The sequence below is a fragment of the Carcharhinus amblyrhynchos genome, chromosome 5 (assembly GCF_965287045.1).
Source record: "Carcharhinus amblyrhynchos chromosome 5, sCarAmb.v2.hapA, whole genome shotgun sequence".
In the NCBI taxonomy this organism is placed as follows: Eukaryota; Metazoa; Chordata; class Chondrichthyes; order Carcharhiniformes; family Carcharhinidae; genus Carcharhinus; species Carcharhinus amblyrhynchos.
Window position 1 is genome coordinate 34864994 of NC_137328.1, and position 20537 is coordinate 34885530.

At 43.7% G+C, this 20537-nt stretch overlaps 1 protein-coding gene across 6 annotated transcripts in view; it reads right to left on the reverse strand.

The window, feature by feature from the left end:
- Positions 1 to 20537, reverse strand: part of frmpd1a (FERM and PDZ domain containing 1a) — a 122974-nt gene that overhangs the window by 12242 nt on the left and 90195 nt on the right. For all 6 annotated transcript variants that reach the window (XM_080188620.1, XM_080188618.1, XM_080188622.1 and 3 more), the window contains 4 exons: positions 15545 to 15640; positions 15283 to 15465; positions 10675 to 10819; positions 1784 to 2632 (listed from right to left, as the gene is read on the reverse strand). In XM_080188620.1, coding sequence (XP_080044746.1) covers positions 1784 to 2632; positions 10675 to 10819; positions 15283 to 15465; positions 15545 to 15640 — 1273 coding nt within the window. The remainder of the gene's footprint in view (positions 1 to 1783; positions 2633 to 10674; positions 10820 to 15282; positions 15466 to 15544; positions 15641 to 20537) is intronic.

A 20537-nucleotide genomic window follows, 5' to 3' on the forward strand; every position in this document is an offset into this window, starting at 1 on the left:
CCACCCCAGTCTGGCCCCACCTCTGCCTGGCCCCAACCTCAAGCCCTACCCTCTTGGCACTGCCCCGTGCTTGGTGGGCACTGCCAGTGTGCCAGGCTGGTACTGCCAGTTTTGCCAAAGGAGCACTGCCCTCCTGCCCCTGACCTCCAAGGGGGGCTCAACCACCTCCAGTCCCACCAGTGATGCCATCATGCTTGATCCCCATTGCCGGTGATCACATGTGATCCCCACTGGTGTGGACCTCGACGGGTGGGGTCAGAAACATAAATGAGCTCGTACAATATTGTCCCAGCCTGGCTAAATAAATTGAAATGATGCCATGAAGATTTTAATCAGCCTTACTGTTCCCCGGCACAAGGCTGATTATGTCAGAAAAAAAATCAGAACTGGCTGGACGCGAATCATGTTTTTAGCCTCCAGCTTAAATTTCCCACCCCACTTCAATAGTCGAGTAGCGTAATGGGGCAGGAAAAATGCATCCAGTGTTATGTGCAATCAGCATGAACCTCACGTGTGTACCTCTACAGTCATATGGTAGGAAAAAAACTGTGCGGATGGAAACCAGTGAAATGCAGCAACTCTTGGTGTGTGGGCAACAATCAACAAAATGTCTTGCGGGCCGAAGTCAGAGTCTGATGGGCCGTATGTGGCCTCCACTGCTGTAAATCATTCCAATACACCTGATAACAGGTAGAAAAAGTGAGAGAGTTTCCTGGTCAGCCATACTGCAGAAAGCAATGGCAAACCTCTGCAGTACCTTAACAAGTATAATCACGGACCAATCCAAGGGAAATCCATGGTCACCAACATACTCATGGGGCATGGTACCAGAGGAAGAATCCATTGGGTCTACAGTGAATGAAGAACTAACTAAAGCAGGTGGTAAGTCGAAGGTTTTGATTTTTACCCTCCCCACCCAGCAACAATGGTGCATGCATGGAAGAGGTAAACTGAGTTGATGAACTAAGACTTCCTTGCTAATTTCTCACTCCTGCCTTTTGACTCAGACTCCAGCCCTGCCGGTTTTGGGAAGCAGACTATATATTATTTGCTGAGGCCGGGGACTTCAAATTTCCTAGATCTGATGCTGTTGTTCCTGTGGAAGTTTCCAGCCACACTCACAATAAAAATCAAGGCCCAATGTGTGAATTCATATTCTCAATATCCTTTATCCAATGTCGTAACTTGCCAGAGTGGGCTTTGAACTCACAAACCACTGGCATCAAAGGTTGACTGATAGTAGTCAGTAGTAGTTTTATTGCTGCTGTGTTAGAAGGCTACGGTTTGAGTCCTACTTCAGAGAGTTGAACATATAACTGACTTTATAGGTTCACAATAACTTTTCTTTTAATGAAAAGATTTATCAGTCACCAGTTAAGAATTTTAATTTTATATTTTTTCAACCTAACATAATTTTCTTGTTTTCACATTATCTGTTTAATACTCTCAACTTTACCAGGGGCTAATTGTTACTAGATAAGGTTAGTAATTTGCAGATAAGATCCATGTTTTGAGTTTGATTCTTTCGAATGATCGAGTGGTGGGCTTCAAGAATTTCAGCTTTTCCTTCTTTAATTTCCCAGATTCATTACATGTCCCTCAATTATGTCACTACTTAGAGAATTAGTAACATAGGAAGCAAACAAAATAGACATATTTGTCTTTAATCATAACTCTTACTTTTTATAAAAGTGTTGAAATCTACTTCCTGTTTCAAGTCAATTTGCTGTTGGAGTAAGTGAAGGTGAACAGATAATTGAATGTCAACATCAGTCAGACCTACCTGTTCCAGTTCCAGTTCCATTGAATTTGGCGCCGATTGGATATTCAGTCTCCGTAAATCTTTCTGCTGCATCAAAAAATTCATCTTCAGAACTACTGTCCTGAAAGCCAGGGGGAGGATCCAGAATAGGAATAGTTAGAACCTCACTGGATAAATCCCCATCAGCAGCTGGAAGAGGAATTGGTGGTAGCTCGGTGAGCAGGCCATGGTTTAACAAACTCCAAGACACATTCCCTTGTGCTTGGCTTCCACTGACATCTCTGGGACACTGGGTACAACTTTCTGTGGTATATGAGTTTTCACTTTGGCTAAAATCAGATGAAGAACAAGTCACTGCTTTGTTTATATTATTGGTATGGTACTCTGTGAGGGTCTGGGTGGAGACCAGAGAGTCTGCTGAACACTGATGAAAACTGACATTAAATTCTTCCATACAGCGCTTCTTCGTAACTGACTCACATCCACACTTTCCAGTGACAGAATCTTTATCATCTTCTTCAGAAATCTCACCATATGATTGGGGACATGATGTACTGCTCACTGAAGTCTCTGTTTGTAGCTCTTCCATTGAGTCAGCAGAAAAGCTTCTTTCATAAGTGATTCCTTCCTGGCTTGTTTCATCGTTCAGGTCAGATACATCCCCTGTGCTACAACTGGTCTCTTCCTGTACATCCTCCCTTAAGCAGTCACTGTCTGTAGCCTCACTTTCTGTGTTCTCAATACCTTCGTCTTCTTCAGTAAGAGGCTGTATGAATCCGTTTCTCAGTTTGTGGAGCTCTATAGACATGTCCAGTGATGAATCAATGTCTGATGATGACTCAGAATCACTTAATCCTCGGGCCTCATCACCTGGACAATGGGAAAGTTACATTTAATGTCAGAAGCAGCCAGCTAAACGTTCTTTAAGATTCAGTTCTGCTATTTTGAATACTTATAATAGCAAAAAATTGCAATTAACTTTTGAGCCCTTCCTTTCTGTATGTTTTGGTAGAACATTTTTGTTTGGATGAGTGGTAATTTCTTCAGGAAAAGTGTTACTGTCTGGAAGGAGTTAGCTGGGGAATTACCCCAATGTGCAGCCTTTAACTGGGAGAACTTCAATAATTATGTCACGTCAATTGAGCTTGTTAATTCAGCTCCTTCATACTACTCAAATTCAATTGATGGCCCAGGTAGGGCCATCAATTACTAATTAAAAGAAAATGAGTAACTTTTAAAGTACATATAAGTTGACAAAAAAAATTAGAAGCTAACCCTGATTCTTGATACATGTTTTATTTTTGAAAGGTGTCCAGATTGTGAGATTCCTTCCATAATCTTTATGGACTGCTGCTATATTTCTATTTTCTATGTTTCTATATTTCTGAGGAACACACATCATAAAATGGATCTTCCATTTTGGAACATTGATAAATCTTATCAGTAATTAGCATTCAATTCATTGGCACTAAATTCAGCGTGAATTGGAAGAGATTAGTCATATCAGAACAAGGATAGTGTTTTGACTTTCTCTGATTTTTGCTTCACTCGCTGCTACTGGTATGTTCTGCGATTGTAACATATTCAAACTGATGTGTGAGTTCATAAAGAGACACTCTTTGAAAATGATACCAAGGCAACACAGGCCAGGATTCTCCCAAAAATTAGGCGGGAAAACGGGAAATTTTCCTGCCCACTGTTTGGACATATTTACTGGAATGAATCTCTGGCACTCGGTGCTTCACGGAGTGCCTCAGAAAGGTTGACTCTGGTAAGAGGGGGGTGGAGCCTCATCCTGCTGGAGACTCCGGCAGCGGGCCACTGCGCATGTGCCAATCTGTCAGTTGGGGGGAGATCGGCGCATGCGCATTGGACTCCCCCGTCGCTGGTATCCCAGTTGCTAACTTCCCGATATTATCCCCGACCCCCATCCTTTGACTGCTGGCCCTACCCACCCCTCCTCCCACAACTGGAACAGCCCTATTAGGCAGCCCCCAAACTCCCCACCCTTCCCCATGGCCAGCCCCGATCGCCTTCCTCCCTCCTTCCTTATTGCGGAGTGCACAGCAGGTTCCTCCTCCTCCACCACCACCAGTTGGCCCCCAAGTCACCTCCCCTCTGCCCCAACCCCTTGTCATTGCCCGGTGCCCCCTTGGCACTGCCCTTGCCCAGTTGGCAGTGCCAAGGAGCCAGGCTGGCACTGCCATGCTTGCACAACCCAAGGGGCACCACCGCCCCCACCCTCAATTCCAACCTCCCATTGTTGTAAACCCTGCTGGTCAGAACCTCTCCCAGTGCGGGGGAGACACATGTTGGCCCGCAGAAAACCATTCCGGGCTCGCTAATAATATGGAAATTGAGATTTTCATATAGTAATAAGCCTCGTGTCGATTTCCAGTGTGGGGTTAATTATGTCAGAAAACGTTGCCTGGGAGACTCGTGACTGGCTAGACGCCAGTCGCAAGTCCTGCTAAATGCCCCCCACTGATGTCTGCTGGTTGGAATAACCCTGGCCACAATATAAGAACATAAGAACATAACATAAGAAATAGGAGCAGGAGTAGGCCATCTGGCCCTTCGAGCCTGCCCCGCCATTCAATAAGATCATGGCTGATCTGTCGTGGCTCAGTTCCACTTTCCGGCCCTCTCCCCATAACCCTTAATCCCCTCTCTTATCAAAAACCCATCAACCCGCTTCTTGAAAATATTTAGCGAGGCAGCCTCCACAACTTCAACGGGTAGAGAATTCCAGAGATTCACCACCCTTTGAGTGAAGAAGTTCCTCCTCAACTCCGTTCTAAAACGCCCCCCCTTTATCTTGAGGCTGTGCCCCCTAGTCCTACTGTCTTTTTTGAGCGGGAAGAGTCTCTCCACCTCTATCCTATCCATCCCATTCATCATCTTATACGTCTCAATGAGATCTCCCCTCATTCTTCTAAACTCCAACGAGTACAAGTATCACAAATGTTCTGCAGAATTGATCTGTCTAACAAAGGGATTGCCATTGAGATGAAATAGCTATATTGGTTTTGTGTCCTGGGTGATTTAGATCCTGCTATACTTTGGTTACAATATTTACAGGCATTCAATGACCAGTTAACTCTGATTTCTAATATCTGGTGAACACTCCTTGGAGCCTGACACTCCTTCTCTCTTTTATACTATGTCTCAACTGAATGTGTGAGTGACTCACATCCAGCAAATGTACATTTAAACTGAAGGCTTAAGTATCTAATAACAAAATTTACCAACTGATCCTTTCTACCCAGGAAATTGACTAATTCTAAAGCACATAAAAGCAGTACAAAGATGAATGATGGAAATCTATAATAAAAATTGAAAATGTTGGGAATACATAATAGATCTAGCAGCATCCAAAAAGAAAAGAGACTATCCATTGACATGTAGATGAAGGTGACCAGCTGTATATTTTTAGTACCTTCTGATTCTAAAATAACAGGTTTTGACAATTTGAACAGGTTATTTTCAGTTTTGATTTGTTTAGAACTAAAATAATCCACGAGTTACATCAGGAGATTTGGCTCATGTGTTTCAGAAGGCAGTGTAAACTTAGTATTTGGATAATAAATTGTGACAGGATTGTTTTCCGACGCCTTGTGGCTGTGCAGTTCAGATGATACCAAATGCTGGATTTATCTCAGTGGTCATACTCTCAGCTCTCGTTCAAAGGGATTTATGTGCCTGAACTTTCCGGCTGTTCACACCAGTGGGATATCCTGACCCTGCTGACGGTGCACCCCTGCCATATGTTTCCCAGTGAAGTCAACGGGAAATTCCATTTGGGGAATGGCAGGACCAGAAAATCCCATCATCGACCAATGGTGAGCTGTTTCCCACTGCCTGAAACACGCTGTGTGTGTGTGTGTGTGTGTGTGTGGGTGGGTGGGTGGTGGGGGCAGGGCAGAGAATCTGACCCATGGGTTCAAGTCCCATTTCAGAAATTGAGTCCTGGCTGGCAAATCAGTGCTGCATTGTTGGAGGTGTTCCCTTCTGTATGAGATACTAGATTGCTGCTCCATCTGGCACTTAGTGCAAAAAGTGAGTCCTGAGGGAGGGGGGAGGGGATCCTAAGATCACCAGTGAAGCCAGCTGCAGACAGCTTGGGGCACTGTTGCACAGGTACCTGCAACCTCCTGTCACATCCTTGACCCTCCCCCACCACCGAACACCCCTGTGCCAGTATCCCCCTTCCCCTTCACTGGTCACTACCTGGGCCAATCTCTGCACCCCCCTCCCAGCCATTCATTCCTTGTTCTGATCCTTCCCACTCCCAGTCGATCGCTCGCCTTCTGAAGAGTTCCCCTCTTCCCCAACAATCACTATCCCTGCAGAGCTCCTTTCCCCTGCCAATCACTACCCCGTAAAAAGTCTGACAACACCAGGTTTTAGTCCAACCTATTTATTTGATAATATTCTCACTAGCTTTCGAGGGGACAGCCTCTTCGTCAGGTGAATCACCTGACGAAGAGGCTGTCCCCTCGAAAGCTAGTGAGAATATTATCAAATAAATAGGTTGGACTAAAACCTGGTGTTGTCAGACTTTTTACTGTGTTTACACCAGTCCAACGCCGGCATACCCACATCAATCACTACCCCTGCAGAATTCCCCCCTTCCCCATCAATCATTAACCTGCAGAACTCCCCTTCTTCTCCCGATCATCCCCCTGCAGAGCTCCCCCCTTCCCTGAATCACTCCTGCAGAGTTCCCCTTCCTCGCCAATCACCACTTCTGAGGAAGCCCCCCCTTCCCTTTATCACACCTCCCCATAGAGCTACCCCTCTTTCTTCCCCTCGTCATAGCCTCATCACCATTCAGTTTCCCCTCCAACTTAGGCCCCACCCCTTGGCACTGGCCTGGCACAATTATAGTAGTCAGTGGCAGGGTGCCTGGTAAGCAATGCCAGACTGCCAGGCCCTGCCCCCAACCACCCAGGTGGCTTTAACGGCCCTCAATCCCTTCGGTGAGGCCATCATGTTTGATTTCCGCTAACCACTGTGCCACCATGCCACCCTTAATTACACTTATATAGCAACCTTCACAATCAATTATTTTGAAGTATAGGCACATTTTGAAACGTACAAAAACACAGAAACTAAAATTATGCAGAGCAAGATCCCTCAAACAGCAATGAAATATATGACCACTTAACTAGTTTTAATTGAGGGATAAATTTTGGACCAGATATGAGGAGGAACCCTTGCTCTTCTTCAAATAATGCTATGGGATATATTATCGCTGCAGAAATGGGAACATCTCATACACACCTCTGATTGTCCAGCACCCTCTCAGTAATACACAGAAAAGTCAGTTTTGATTTGGACTCAAGTGGTACTCAAAACTACAACTTTCACAAAGCGAAAAGCTGCCACTCAGCAAAGTATCAGGAGACTAAGACCTCACAACCTATATTTTTGTAAAATAAATATAGATATCTTCATGGCTAATGACTGGAACTTTGAAAATTGAACAAGGACCTTTTAGAGTGGCTGAAGCTCTATCTGTCTCTGCCCCTGAGCTGAATAATCTACCATGGCTGTATCGCAGAAATGTACCTCTCATTATCTCTGAAAATGTACAAATGATCCTTGTGAGTTGCAAAGACCAAATTCGAAGAAAACTACAGAGGGGCCATCTGCGTTTCATAAACAAGATCTGGCCAACTGCAACCTATTCGTCTGTTAGGACAAAGGACCCCGCAACATCCCTTTCAAGTCTTAATGGGAGGAACATTAAACAATCTCAGGGGTCCAAACAAAGGGAAATTCACCCTTTGTCAAAGCCAGAGTGGAGAGGAGGAAGTCATATAGGCACAGCAAGTAATTAAGAAGACTAATTAAGAAGATTAATGCTGTCCTTTATTGCAAGAGACATTGAACATAAAAGTAAGGATTTTATGCTTCAGTTATGCAGAGCATTGGTGAGACAACATCTTGAATATTGTGTGCAGTTTTGATGTCCTTATTTGAGGAAGGATGGAGGTGGTTCAGGGCTGGTTTATTAACTTGATAACAGGAATAAGAAATAAGAAATAGGAGCAGGAGTAGGCCATCTAGCCCTTCGAGCCTGCCCCGCCATTCAATAAGATCATGGCTGATCTGTCGTGGCTCAGTTCCACTTTCCCGCCCTCTCCCCATAACCCTTAATCCCCTCTCTTATCAAGAACCCATCAACCCGCTTCTTAAAAATATTTAGCGAGGCAGCCTCCACCACTTCAACGGGCAGAGAATTCCAGAGATTCACCACCCTTTGAGTGAAGAAGTTCCTCAACTTCGTTCTAAACCACCCCCCCTTTATCTTGAGGCTGTGCCCCCTAGTCCTACTGTCTTTTTTGAGCGGGAAGAGTCTCTCCACCTCTATCCTATCCATCCCATTCATCATCTTATACGTCTCAATGAGATCTCCCCTCATTCTTCTAAACTCTAACGAGAATGAGCGGGTTGTCTAATGAAGTAAAGTTATACAGACTGGGCTTGTTTCCACTGGTGTTTAAAAGAATGAGGTGTGACTTGATTGATGTATATAAGATCTTGAATGGTATTCACAAGGGGGACATGAAAAGAATGTTCAATCTTATGGGTGAGTTCAGAACTAGAGGGCACTATTTCAAAATTAGGTGTTACCCTTTTAGGACACAGATGAGGAGAATTCTTTTCTCTCAGATTTTTGCAGCTTTGGAACTCTGGAGGTGATTCTCCCAGTTCCCTGCGCTGCTTGGAGACATAAGCAGAGGTCATTTAATGGGCTTCCCGTTGGACGCCACAGCCTCTGTATGTCCCCAGGCCCTGGATTTCTTGCGGTGCAGCTTTGCGCCAGGAATCAGCATGGAGCTGCTTTAAATATTTAAATTTGTATTTCCCTATCATTAGCAGGCCCGGGACTGAGGTCTTCAGTTCCGTTAGCCTCTTCCCCTCACCCCTGCCAGGAGTCATTCACTCCAGCGCGGTTTACCACAGCTTCCTACTAGTGGGCCCCCAGGAAGTCAGGGGTGTTGTCAGACAAGGGGGTGGGACAAGTGGGGGGGGGGTGCGGGGGAATGGACATAGAACATAGAACTCTACAGTGCAGAAATAGGCCCTTCGGCCCATCGAGTCTGCACCAACCACAATCCCACCCAGGCCCTATACCCACACCCCTACACATTTACCCACTAATCCCTCTAACCCTACGCATCTCAGGAACTAAGAGCAATTTTAGCATGGCCAATCAACCTAACCCGCACATCTTTGGACTGTGGGAGGAAACCGGAGCACCCGGAGGAAACCCACACAGACACGAGGAGAATGTGCAAACTCCACACAGACAGTGACCCAAGCCTGGAATCGAACCCAGGTCCCTGGAGCTGTGAAGCAGCAGTGCTAACCACTGTGCTACTGTGCCGTGAATGGAGATCGAGATGTTCCAGGGAGGGGGTATTTGGGGTTGGTCTGGTAATCTCTGGAAGACCAGAGATTGGGGGAGTAGGGTGGGGATTGGAGGGGCAGCGATGGAGGATTGCTGTGCTGGCCAGCAATAAAGATGGCCAACAATTGGGAGGCCAACAGTACGGAGCAACTGCACATGCATCGATCTCCATTCTGATAGATCAGCGCATGCGCAGTGGCCCGCTCAGCACCATGCTGCCAGCCTCTCCAGCGGAATTAGGCCCCATGTCTAGAGCCTTATTGTGATTCAAGCAAGGGCACTCTGTGATGTACAGCGTGTGGAAGATTCATTTTGAAAATCATGCCAAAAATAACAGCAGGAGTTACTCTAATTTTTATTTGAATTCGGTACTTAGATTTTTTTTGGGAGAATCCCAGCCTCCACCTTAGAAGGTGGCGGAAGCAGGATCATTGAATATTTTTTTAGGTGGTGGTAGATAGATTCTTGTTAGGCAAGGGAATCAAAGGTTATCAGAGTAGATGGGAATATAGAACTTGAAACAAAAACAGATCAGCCATCATCTTTTTGAATAGTGGTGAATTGGACTCAAAGGGCTGAATAGACTATTTCTGCTATTTCCTATGATCATATATGACATGGACCTCTAGTTGGGGAACGAGTTATATTCCTTGCTGTACTGAAAACTCGGTCTGCCATTTTATCATCTACAAGCTACAGCACAGAAAATTGTCTCTGTCCCGATTGAATAGCCATCTCCATCTACATTGTTTCGACTGGAATTTCATTATCATTGCCTACAAAACTGATTCAGCGCTTATCTCAGTGCCATCTTCTCATGTGAAATCAACTCCCCTGGAAAAATAAATTACCGAGCATCAGTTTTCAACGTGCCAACTTCCGTGAAGGAATACCTCACTGGATTTTGGTTCTGGACTATGGTCTCAAGTGAAAAAATAATTCTTTTCTCTGTGGTCTTTGTACTGTAAATCTTTCTTTTCCCTATCCCTCTTGTATATTCTATGAGTAGCGGGGACCACATGGCAATACCTCTGTGTTTTGAGTTTGTGCAAATAAATTTAACCCTCTGAGTTCATCTTATCATGTGTTTGCTATGAGTTTATTAATAGAAATTGAGTCACACACCAAAACTCAGGAGTTGGAAAATTTGTCACCACTTATAAAGGGAGAAACAAATCAAAATAACTTTCTGTTTCTGAGTGTGTGGTGAGAGGAGAGATCATGGCTGTGTAAATTAAACAAATCCCTGTCCATTACAGAAGACTGACATTGTCTAGAATTGCTCTGGGGCTTGATCAGTATCTGTATACATTGAAAACATCCCTAATAGATTTTCAGTGTTGACAATTGTATGAGAAACACAGTTCCATCAGGGGCAGTGCCAATGGAAACAAAATTCACATTTGGAAATCTACTTTCTTGAACAAAAAAGAAGACAATAACAAAACTAGAATTCCTGATTTAAAATAAACAATAATCAAAGCATTACCTTCTTCACTTGTAACTGTCTGATTTTGATAATCGCCACGCCAACTGAAGATGGAGTCTGTGGAGTTCACATATAGCCTGTGATATCCAGCAATCAAACACACAAGATCTTTGGCATGGTGAGATTCCAGTAACAATGTCAGAGACTGTAAATTGAAGCATACAGTCAGTAACTGAACTCTTCCATTCAGCCTGCCCTAGACTTCAATTGGTACCAACTCTTGCATTTTAACAACATTGTTGGCCTAGAATTTACTGAAGCGAAACATCCTCACAGTGTCTTCCTTTTGGTTAAATGTTTTCCTTCACACTTCAGCTTGAAAAAGCAAGTTGCTGGAAGTGTGAGTTGATAAGCAAGGACAACAGGGAATCTGAGATCTGAGTGAATGATGGGGCAATCATTTCCTTAACATTGAGATTTAAAGATTGAGAAATAACAGAGGAAGATTGAAGAAGGCAGGTAAAACAGTCAAATCAGGAGCAGAAAGAGGGATAAAGAGAGGCATAAAAAGATTGGATTGAAAGAGAGAGAAAAAAGAGAAATGAGAAACTAAAAGAAATGATAATGTTTTGAATCTCTTATAATTGAAAACACATTGAAATGAGGCTTGGAAAAATTAACTTGTTGTTCTGGGCAGGATAGATGGATTAGAATTGCCAAAAAAAAATTCCAACACTAAAAATGTCCGTAGGATCTTAAGTACTCACCCTATCTTTCTAAAAGGAAGACTTGCATTTTTATAGCGCATTTAACAGCCTCTGGACACCCCAAAGTGCTTTAAAACCATGGAGGAATTTTGAATTGTAAATCACTGTTCTAATGTAGGAATTTGAGTGAGCTAAATTGACAATTAATGTTCAAAACTAACTTGGAACTCGTGAAGAGGCTGTGCGCTCATACAACTAACAATGGAGCAGTGCAAAATTTTCAGCAACTTGTAGAAATTCACATTTTGCTGGGTGTATTCTCCTCACCACAAGTTGCTGAACAATTTACACAATAATAATGACAAGTGCTGTGAAACTCACTGCTATCTTGGCAGAAAATTCTAGGTTATTAATTTATGTGAAACAGTTACAATGATAATCAAAGATTTAATGTGAGCCACATTAGGGCACATGACCAAATTAATGCAGTCACAGATATCTCCCCACCAATGCACCCCAAAGAATAGGGGCAATTCTCCCAAAAAATTCTAAGTGTCAAATGCACGGGAAAACTGGAGCAATTCACACTGTTTTTTATAATGGGAGTTCACACTGAAATCTCCCGCACACTGTACACTGCAGAGGCCACCAGCCTGAGTATCATTGCATTTCAGGGGGCAGGGCATATCCATGCTGGAGAGGCTGAAACCTGTGGGCATTGCACATGCGCAGTGACCCTGAACTGTCAGCCTCCCTGCTTGTGGCCAGCTCAATCACTGGCTAGCCCAGGACCCCTACAGTGCTGCCCCCAAAACCCCGCCCCCCACAGCCCAATCGTGGTCCCCATGTCCATTCCCGGGCCAGCCCTGAACCCCCTGTCCTTGCCTGCCCTGATCTTCAGCCCCCCCGCCCCCTCCCCACCAATGACGATCCCCCTACCCTCCCGCAGTCAGAACACCCTCCTGGCAGCTACATCCACCAGCCCACCCCGATCTGCAGCCTCCCCAGCAGTGATGATCCCCCCACCCTCCTACAGGCAGAACTGCCCCTGGCAGGCACCCCGCCAGCCTGCCCTGATCTCCAGCCACTGCCACCTCCCAGCCTGCCCCAATCGTTGGCCTCCCTTCTACCTCCACTGATCCCCATGCAGGGTGGCAGCGGGGCTCCCCCAACCCAGTGATTACCCCTAAGCCCCACCTCCAACAGGCTCCACCCCCAGGGCCCTGCACCCCATTAGGCCCCACCCCTTCGGCTGGGCACTTTGCCCCTTGGGCAATGCCAGGGTACCCATGCTCAGGGAGCACCAGCACCCCCCCCCCCACCCAAATACCTGGGTGGGCCCCAATTGCACCCCCCTTTCACTCCAGCAGGGTTGTCTTGATAGTTCCCCAAAAGTGTGGACCTTGCTAGAGTGAAATACTCTGGTGGGGTGGGAGAGGCTGGCAGGCCTGGAGAATTCAGTCCCGGGCCTGTTAATCACATTGAAATAACATTAAAAATAGATCATTCACCTGGTCTTTCTACTGGTTTGCAGCACAAATCAGAGGGCGCCAGAAATCTGGGTCTGGGAGATGCACGTGCAGTGGGAATGCCTGAATGTGAGATTCTCCCACCATACTGCACTGGAAAAGTAACATGGCGATGTGGGAGAATCGTCCCCAACATTTTTAAAGGGAGATTTGCTTTTCGTTTATCAAGAAGAAAAATCATTCAGAATAGGGAGTCAGTAATCCCTGTTTCTGAGATTTTATTTGTCACCTGTCCTACTCTAGCAGAGGCAGATATTGAAGATAGCAATCATGTTCATGCAATCATGAGGTGATTCTGGTCGGTTGGGAGAAGGAGAAGATGAAATTTGTCACTGGACCAGAATTTGATTTTTGTGATCCTTTAAGAAATTATTAGTAAATTATTCCCTTAAGGAAGTAAATTATTCTTCAAGGAAGGATGGGTACTTTTGTCCAGGCTTCCTGGAATGGCAGAAGTGCTAGGCCCAGTGGGACCAACATCTGCTGACATTGGAGCCACTAAGGGTTACTTCCAAAAGCTGGAGCAGCAGCAACTCGGCCACCATCACCCAGTTAATCAGATTATTGATAGTCACTTTACCACAATGGTGGATTTTAATAGTGTTGGAACAGTCTGCTGCTGTGTGAGGATGAAAAATGTATAAAAAGGAGAGTGTGAGGGGAAGAGATTTAGAGGGCAACTCCAGAGTTTAGCACCATGAGCTGTTGACAATGGTTTTTCCCTTTCAACCTCTTCAAACTCACACAGGGAACGCACCATAACTTCTCTTGCACTTCTATGATTGAGGTTAGCCTGCAAGTGCCAGTAGAAACAGCCCTACATAACTAAATTTCATACCCATGAAGTACAGAAAGAAGTTATGCTGAACTTTTATAAATCAAAACCAGAGCATTGTGGGCAATTCTGGGTAACAAACTTTAGGGAAGATGTCAAGGTCTTAGAGAGGATTTGAGAAGGTGGACTAGAATGGTACCAGAGATGAGCATGTCAGTTACATGAAACCTGGAGAAGCTGAGATTGCTTACCTTAGACTAAATGAGATTCAGGGGAGATTTAATCATGTTCAAAATAAGGATAAATGGTTTCCACTGGTGCAAAGGCCAGGGCACAAATACAAGGTAATTGGCTAAAGAACCTGAGGGAAGATAAGGAGGATTTGTCTTTTATAATGTAGATTGTTATGGTCTGGAATGCACTGCCTAAAATGATGGTGGAAGCAGATTCAATCATAACTTTCAAAAGGAAATCAGATAAATATTTGATGTGAAAAATCTAGAGAGCAACAGGGAAAAGGAAGGGGAGTGTGATTAATTGGACAGCTCTTTCAAAGAATCAGCATAGGTAAGACAGGATAAATTATCTCCCCTGCACTGTATCATTCTACGATTCTAGAATAGCCCACACCGCCCAATAAAAGGCCACACTGCTCCACAAAAGTCCACTCTTTCTCATACCAGTCTGTACAGCCCCTTTTCAGTCCACAATTCCTCAAATGTCTGTACTGCACCACATCTGCACATATCAGTCCATGATACAGTGGCACAGTGGTTAGCACTGCTGCCTCACAGCGCCAGGAACCCAGGTTCAATTCCCAGCTTGGGTCACTGTCTGTGTGGAGTTTGCACGTTCTCCCTGTGTCTGCATGGGTTTCCCCTGGGTATTCCCATTTCCTCCCACAGTCTGAAAGAAGTGCTGGTTAGGTGCATTGACTTGAACAGGGGTCGAAGTGTGGCGACTAGGGTGATTTCACAGTAACTTCATTGCAGGGCTAATGTAAGCCTTACCTGTGACTAATAAATAAATAAACTTACTATGCCACCCTATATCAATCCACACCATCCCATATCAGCCCAGTCTGCCCTATATTAGCCCGGATCGCTGCATATCAGCTCACATGTCCCATGTAACCGACATTGTTCCACAACAGATAACACATTCTCATGCCAGCAGGTGGTGAGTTCATGTTCTGGGATGTCTCGTGTTCAGGCTGGAAAGTCTGGGAAAAGGGAAGATGAAGCTTTTCCTCTGGGGACCCAAGGAACACTCCTGCTGTTCCTTGTTGCACAAGAACAAATAATATTTTTACTGAGATCAATCCAGGTCATTCCCAATATTGGCCTGGCAGGGAATATGCAGTGGCTTCCCCACCTCAGGCTTTGAGTTAAAATTGCACTCAGATCTCACGACATTCGGATCCTGGTAGCACCAGAACAGCTAAGTTACTTGAGGCCATTTTATCTCCCAGCCACCTAGGTTCCGGCAACAGATGAGGGTAAGAATCAATCTTGGGTGGCTTAAGTTGAACATACTGCTGAACAGAGGACAGGAGTAATTACACACAAGGCACAGCAACTGAATTTTGAGAACAGCCAATGTGATATAAAGCACAGTGCCATTGTTAGGACAAGGAGTTGGCACACACATCCTTTACCTTCACATCCACGAGGTAGATATTCACCATGCTGACCTTGTCACATTCGAAAGTCAACTCCAATTTCCTGATATTGTGGAAGTTTGTTAGCTGGTTTATAATATTGAGCTTGCTGTTAATAATCTGGCTGATACCATACTTGGCTCCTACCAGCAATGTAATAAATGATTCTCTGTCCTGCAGCTAGAAAAAGCACATTTCATTAGAAATTTATTTAAGAACGCAAAAACAAGAGTTTGAAAGGAACTTTTTCTCTACCTACCAGAAGGGTTACATTAAAGGTTTTCCCTCCATATGTTCGGAGATCTCCTAGGATGTTCAAATAATTCAGCCGGACCTGCGCCGTCGATATCAGTTGCTTCAAACACAGGGAAGAACATCTTTTAATAAATTATAATGCCAATACACTAAGCGGTAAATTTTAATGAAATGGGACTCCCAGCATGAAGTCACACATATGGGAACATTTGTCATGAGGTGACCAAAGAACTTTGAATGGGAAATAATGGGAAGTATGCATGCAATTTTCCAATTTGTGATCCCAGCACAGGGTTAGGCCTGCAAGAAATGCCCATCAGGAAATTGGGACATGCACTACCAGCAGATATTGATCAGCGATTGCTTGTTATCAAATACATTCTTCACATTAATTAACCATCTTGTTGTGTGAAATGCATAAAACTTGATTTCCAGAATCTCCTCTCCAAACATAATCACAGTTCTAAAGCTGCAGATGTCTTGTTAGTTTACAGTTTTCACATATTTAATTTCATAACTTCATTATTTAGCAAATTAATCCAGTTGAATTATTAACATAAGGCACGCTTCTCCTGATTTGAAAGAATTAAATGGAAAGTTCACTTGATGAATACATAATTACTTTTTTTTATCTTATTGAATTAATTTAAATAACTGTTTTACAAAAAGGTAATGAGGGAGTCTTAATCCAAAATAACACTTGTATATTCATGAATTTCAGGGATAATCTTTACATTGTGAAGAATTATTTGGCTAGTCTAAAATATAATGTCTTGGATCCCTGCAGGATGGTTAATTGGGTCCACTCCAATAGGTGAAGCCAAAACCAAGACACAGAGCTTTACTATACTGAGAGACTTTATTGACTTTTTCAGTCTCACAGCTCTCCACCTGTTCCATCCAGTGTCCCAGCCATGCCCAATTCATACACTCTTTGATAAAATAATAATAATAGTAAACAAATAATAGATGAAATAAACAAATGAAAGAAGGATGACAGCCCCTGGTGGAACAATTCCCGATTTATATTTTTGTTAAGGGAACAATAATCAATAAATTAAACAAAAATTACAGCGAGTCACAGCCTCTGGTGGGGCACTGTAACTGCAATGAAACATCAAAAGGAAACTTAATAAAGTAAACAAAAATGTGATTCCTAGGAGGAATGATGCATCCTAGCCCCCATGGCAGCCACCAGTCATGGAAGGCCTGAAGGTGGACGCCATGTGCTCCTTCTCCAGGCCCACCTGACCACAAATATAGCTGCTGTAAAGGAGCAGGCAGTTGGTTGGACAGCACCTTCGAGCACCTACTGCCTAGACCTGATTTTGGACAACATGGCTAGGCCCAGAAGCTGGCTTTTGAGGAGGATCCACCAGGTGACCAAAGATTAGAAGTGTGACACTGAAGTGCAACTAAAAGTTGAGAAGCAGCCCCTTCAACTATCTAAAAAGAGGCTGTGACCTCAGACAGCCTGCATAAACATGGAATATGGATTCCCCTTGCCCAAGAAAATATATGTGGCCATGGGAGTCTGTAACCACCTTAATCTATAATTACATGGCTCTACTGCATTCAACACCCTCCACACCAGGTCTTGATGGAAAAAGAACTCCCACAAAGAGAGCCCTCTCTTTGGGACCTCCCCCACTGCCAGGTGGTAAAACAGATCGCTAAGATGTGATCCCTTACTTGTATGTGCTCAACATGAATACGATATTTCTTTCAGGTAAACTGGCAAAAAGTCATCCTGCTGAAGCATGGTAACTGATGTAATGTAGGAGATGTGGAAGCCAATTTGCACACAGCAAGAGACCACAAGCAGCAATGAATAAATGACCAGTAATTTTTCCACGCATTGGGATTCCCGCCTCCGTGCATTGGCCTTATAGGCAATGTCTTAGGGCCTGAGCCACAAGCTTCACACCAAAATAAAGTGCAAAGTTATTTGTGGGATAATGGCTACACCAATATATCAAATGTACTCATGAATGGGCTGAAGCTACCACCTCTAAACCTGGAAAATGCCCAGTTTACCTCAAATTACCCTAGAAGAGTAAGATATCACAAAAAATTGAGCAACAAGTAAAACTAAGCATTTTATTCTGCTATTATGTAGTAGCAACCTAAGTGGTATTTCCATAAACAGGATGCTACTATTAAGCCAAATAGACATTTTATCTGCCACACAAATCAATAATGTGGTGTATGAATTTCAGTGGCAGTGCAATGCCAGCTATGTAGGTCATATCAAACAGCATATCCCTTTAATTAATAGGGACAGCATTGGCTATACACAACTAGCCTGTGCAAAACTCAGAACATGTTTAATATTAAGATATGATTCAGTGATTGGGCTGCACTCACTGAATAATCCTGAGTGTGTTAAGAAATGAACTCAAAACCAATTTAAGATTATCAGCCAAGCACACACAATGTGGCTCACTTATGCTCACTGGAGGCTTCATACATTAATATGCAGGGATATGTCCTCTGTAGGCAAAATAAACATGTCCAAGCCTTTTTGAATTAAGTAAAAGCATGGGTGACAATAGTGTCCTGGTGCATTCACCATGGCAACACCTTAACTAATTAAAGTTGACTTGCCAACCAATCAGCACTCTTTTCTCATGCAATATAAATTGTTACTGTCTCTGAAATTTGGCATTCTTGCATCTATCCTAATGAGTGCAATATGAAAAGTTTCAACAGCATTTCTCTTTTTTCAGTAATACTCAAGATCTGTACTATGAAGCAGCTAAAAACTAAACGTAGATCTGTGAAAGGGGGAGAAGATGAAATATGAACATAAGCTAGCCAGTAACATGAAAGAAGATTGCAAGAGTTTTTTTTTAGTTATATAAATAAAGGGTAAGAGAGAGACAAGAGTGGACACTGGACCACTGAAAAATGACACTGAAGTAGTAGTAATGGGGAACAAAGAAATGGCAGAGGAATTGAATAGGTACTTTGCATCAATCTTCATGGTGGAAGACACCAGAAATATAACAAAAATTCAAGAGAGTCAGGGAACAGAGGTGAGCACAGTAGTTAATACAAAGAAGAAGGTGGTAAGGAAGCTGAAAAATCTGAAAGAGGATAAATCACCTGAACTAGATGGACCACATAATGGTGATCTTTCAGGAATCACTGGAGTCAGGGAGGGTCCCAGAGGACTGGAAAATTGCTAATGTAACACTCCTGTTTAAGATGGGAAATTACAGACCAGTTAGCTTGACCTCGGTCATTGATAAGCTTTCAGAGTATTCTTAAGGGTGAGATTTGGAATACTTGGAAGTGCATGGTGAAATAGGGCAAAGTCAACATGGTTTCATCAAGGGGAGGTCATGCCTGACAAATACGTTAGGATTCTTTGAGGATGTAACGAACAGTGGATGTTATCTACTTGGATTTACAGAAGGTCTTTGATAAGATGCTATACAAGAGGCTGCTATGTAAGATAAGAGCCCATGTTAAGACCATGTTAAGACAAGACCGCAAGGAACTACAGAAAGGTCATGAATGTAGTCCAATCCATCATGCAAACCAGCCTCCCATCCATTGACTGTGTCTATACTTCCCGCTGCCTCGGCAAAGCAGTCAGCATAATTAAGGACCCCATGCACTCTGGGCATTCTCTCTTCCACCTTCATCCATCAGGAAAGATACAAACATCTGAGGTTACATACCAACTGACTCAAGAACAGCTTCTTGTCCTTATGCAAGGATACCTTTATGCTGTCCTTGCATAAAGTTAATCTTTCTCTATACTCTAGCTATTACTCTAACGCTACATTCTGCACCTTCTCGTCTCCTTCTCTATGAACAGTATTCTTTGTCTGCATAGCTTGCAAGAAATAACACTTTTCACTATACGCTAATACATGAAGTTTATTTATTAGTCACAGGTAAGGCTTACATTAACATTGCAATGAAGTTTCTGTGAAATTCCCCTAGACGCCACACTCCGGCGCCCGTTCGGGTCAATGAACTTAACCAGCACTTCTTTCAAACAGTGAGAGGAAACCGGAGCACCCAGAGGAAATCCACAAGACAAGGGGAGAATGTGCAGACTCCATACAGACAGTGATTCAAGCCGGGAATTGAACCTGGTGCTATGAGCCAGCAATGCTAACCACTGTGCCACCCCCCATGTGACAATAATAAATCAAACCAAATCAAATGTTATTAAAGGCAGGATATTAACATGGATAGAAGATTGGCTGAGTGATAGAAGGCAGAGAATGGGGATAAAAGGATCCTTTTCAGGATGGCAGCTGGTAACTAGTGGAGTTCTGCAGAGGTCAGTGTTGGGACCACAACTTTTCACTTTATACATCAGTAATCTAGATGAAGGAGCTGAAGACAGTGTGGCTATGTCTGTAGATGATACAAAGATGGGTGGAGGGACAGGCAGTTTTGAGGAGGCAGAGAGGCTGTAGAAGGACTTGGGCAGGTTCGGAGAGTTGGCAAAGAAATGGCAGATGGAATGTAATGTGGGAATGTGTGAGGTTATGCACTTTGGCAGGAAGAATAGATGTATAGACTATTTTCTAAATGGGGAGAGAATTCAGAAATCAGAAGCACAAAGGGACTTGGGAGTCCTAGTTTGGGATTCTCTTAAGGTTAACTTGCAGGCTGAGTTGTTAGTTCGTAAGGCAAATGCAATGTTAGTATTCATTTTGAGAGGACAAGAATGCAAAAGCGGGAAGTACTGTTGAGACTTTATAATGCTGTGCTCAGATCACATTTGGAATAGTGTGAGCAGTTTTGGGCTCCATATCTAAGAGAGGATGTGCTTGCCTCGAGAAGTCCAGAGGAAGTTCCCAAGAATGATCCTGGGATGAAAAGCTTGATGTATAAGGAGAATCTGAGAACTCTGGGTCTGTACTCGATGGCATTTAGAAAGGTGAGGGGGATCTAATTGAAACTTACAGAATGCTGAAAGGCAGGATAGAGTGGATGTGGGGAAGATATTTCCATTAGTAGGAAAGAAT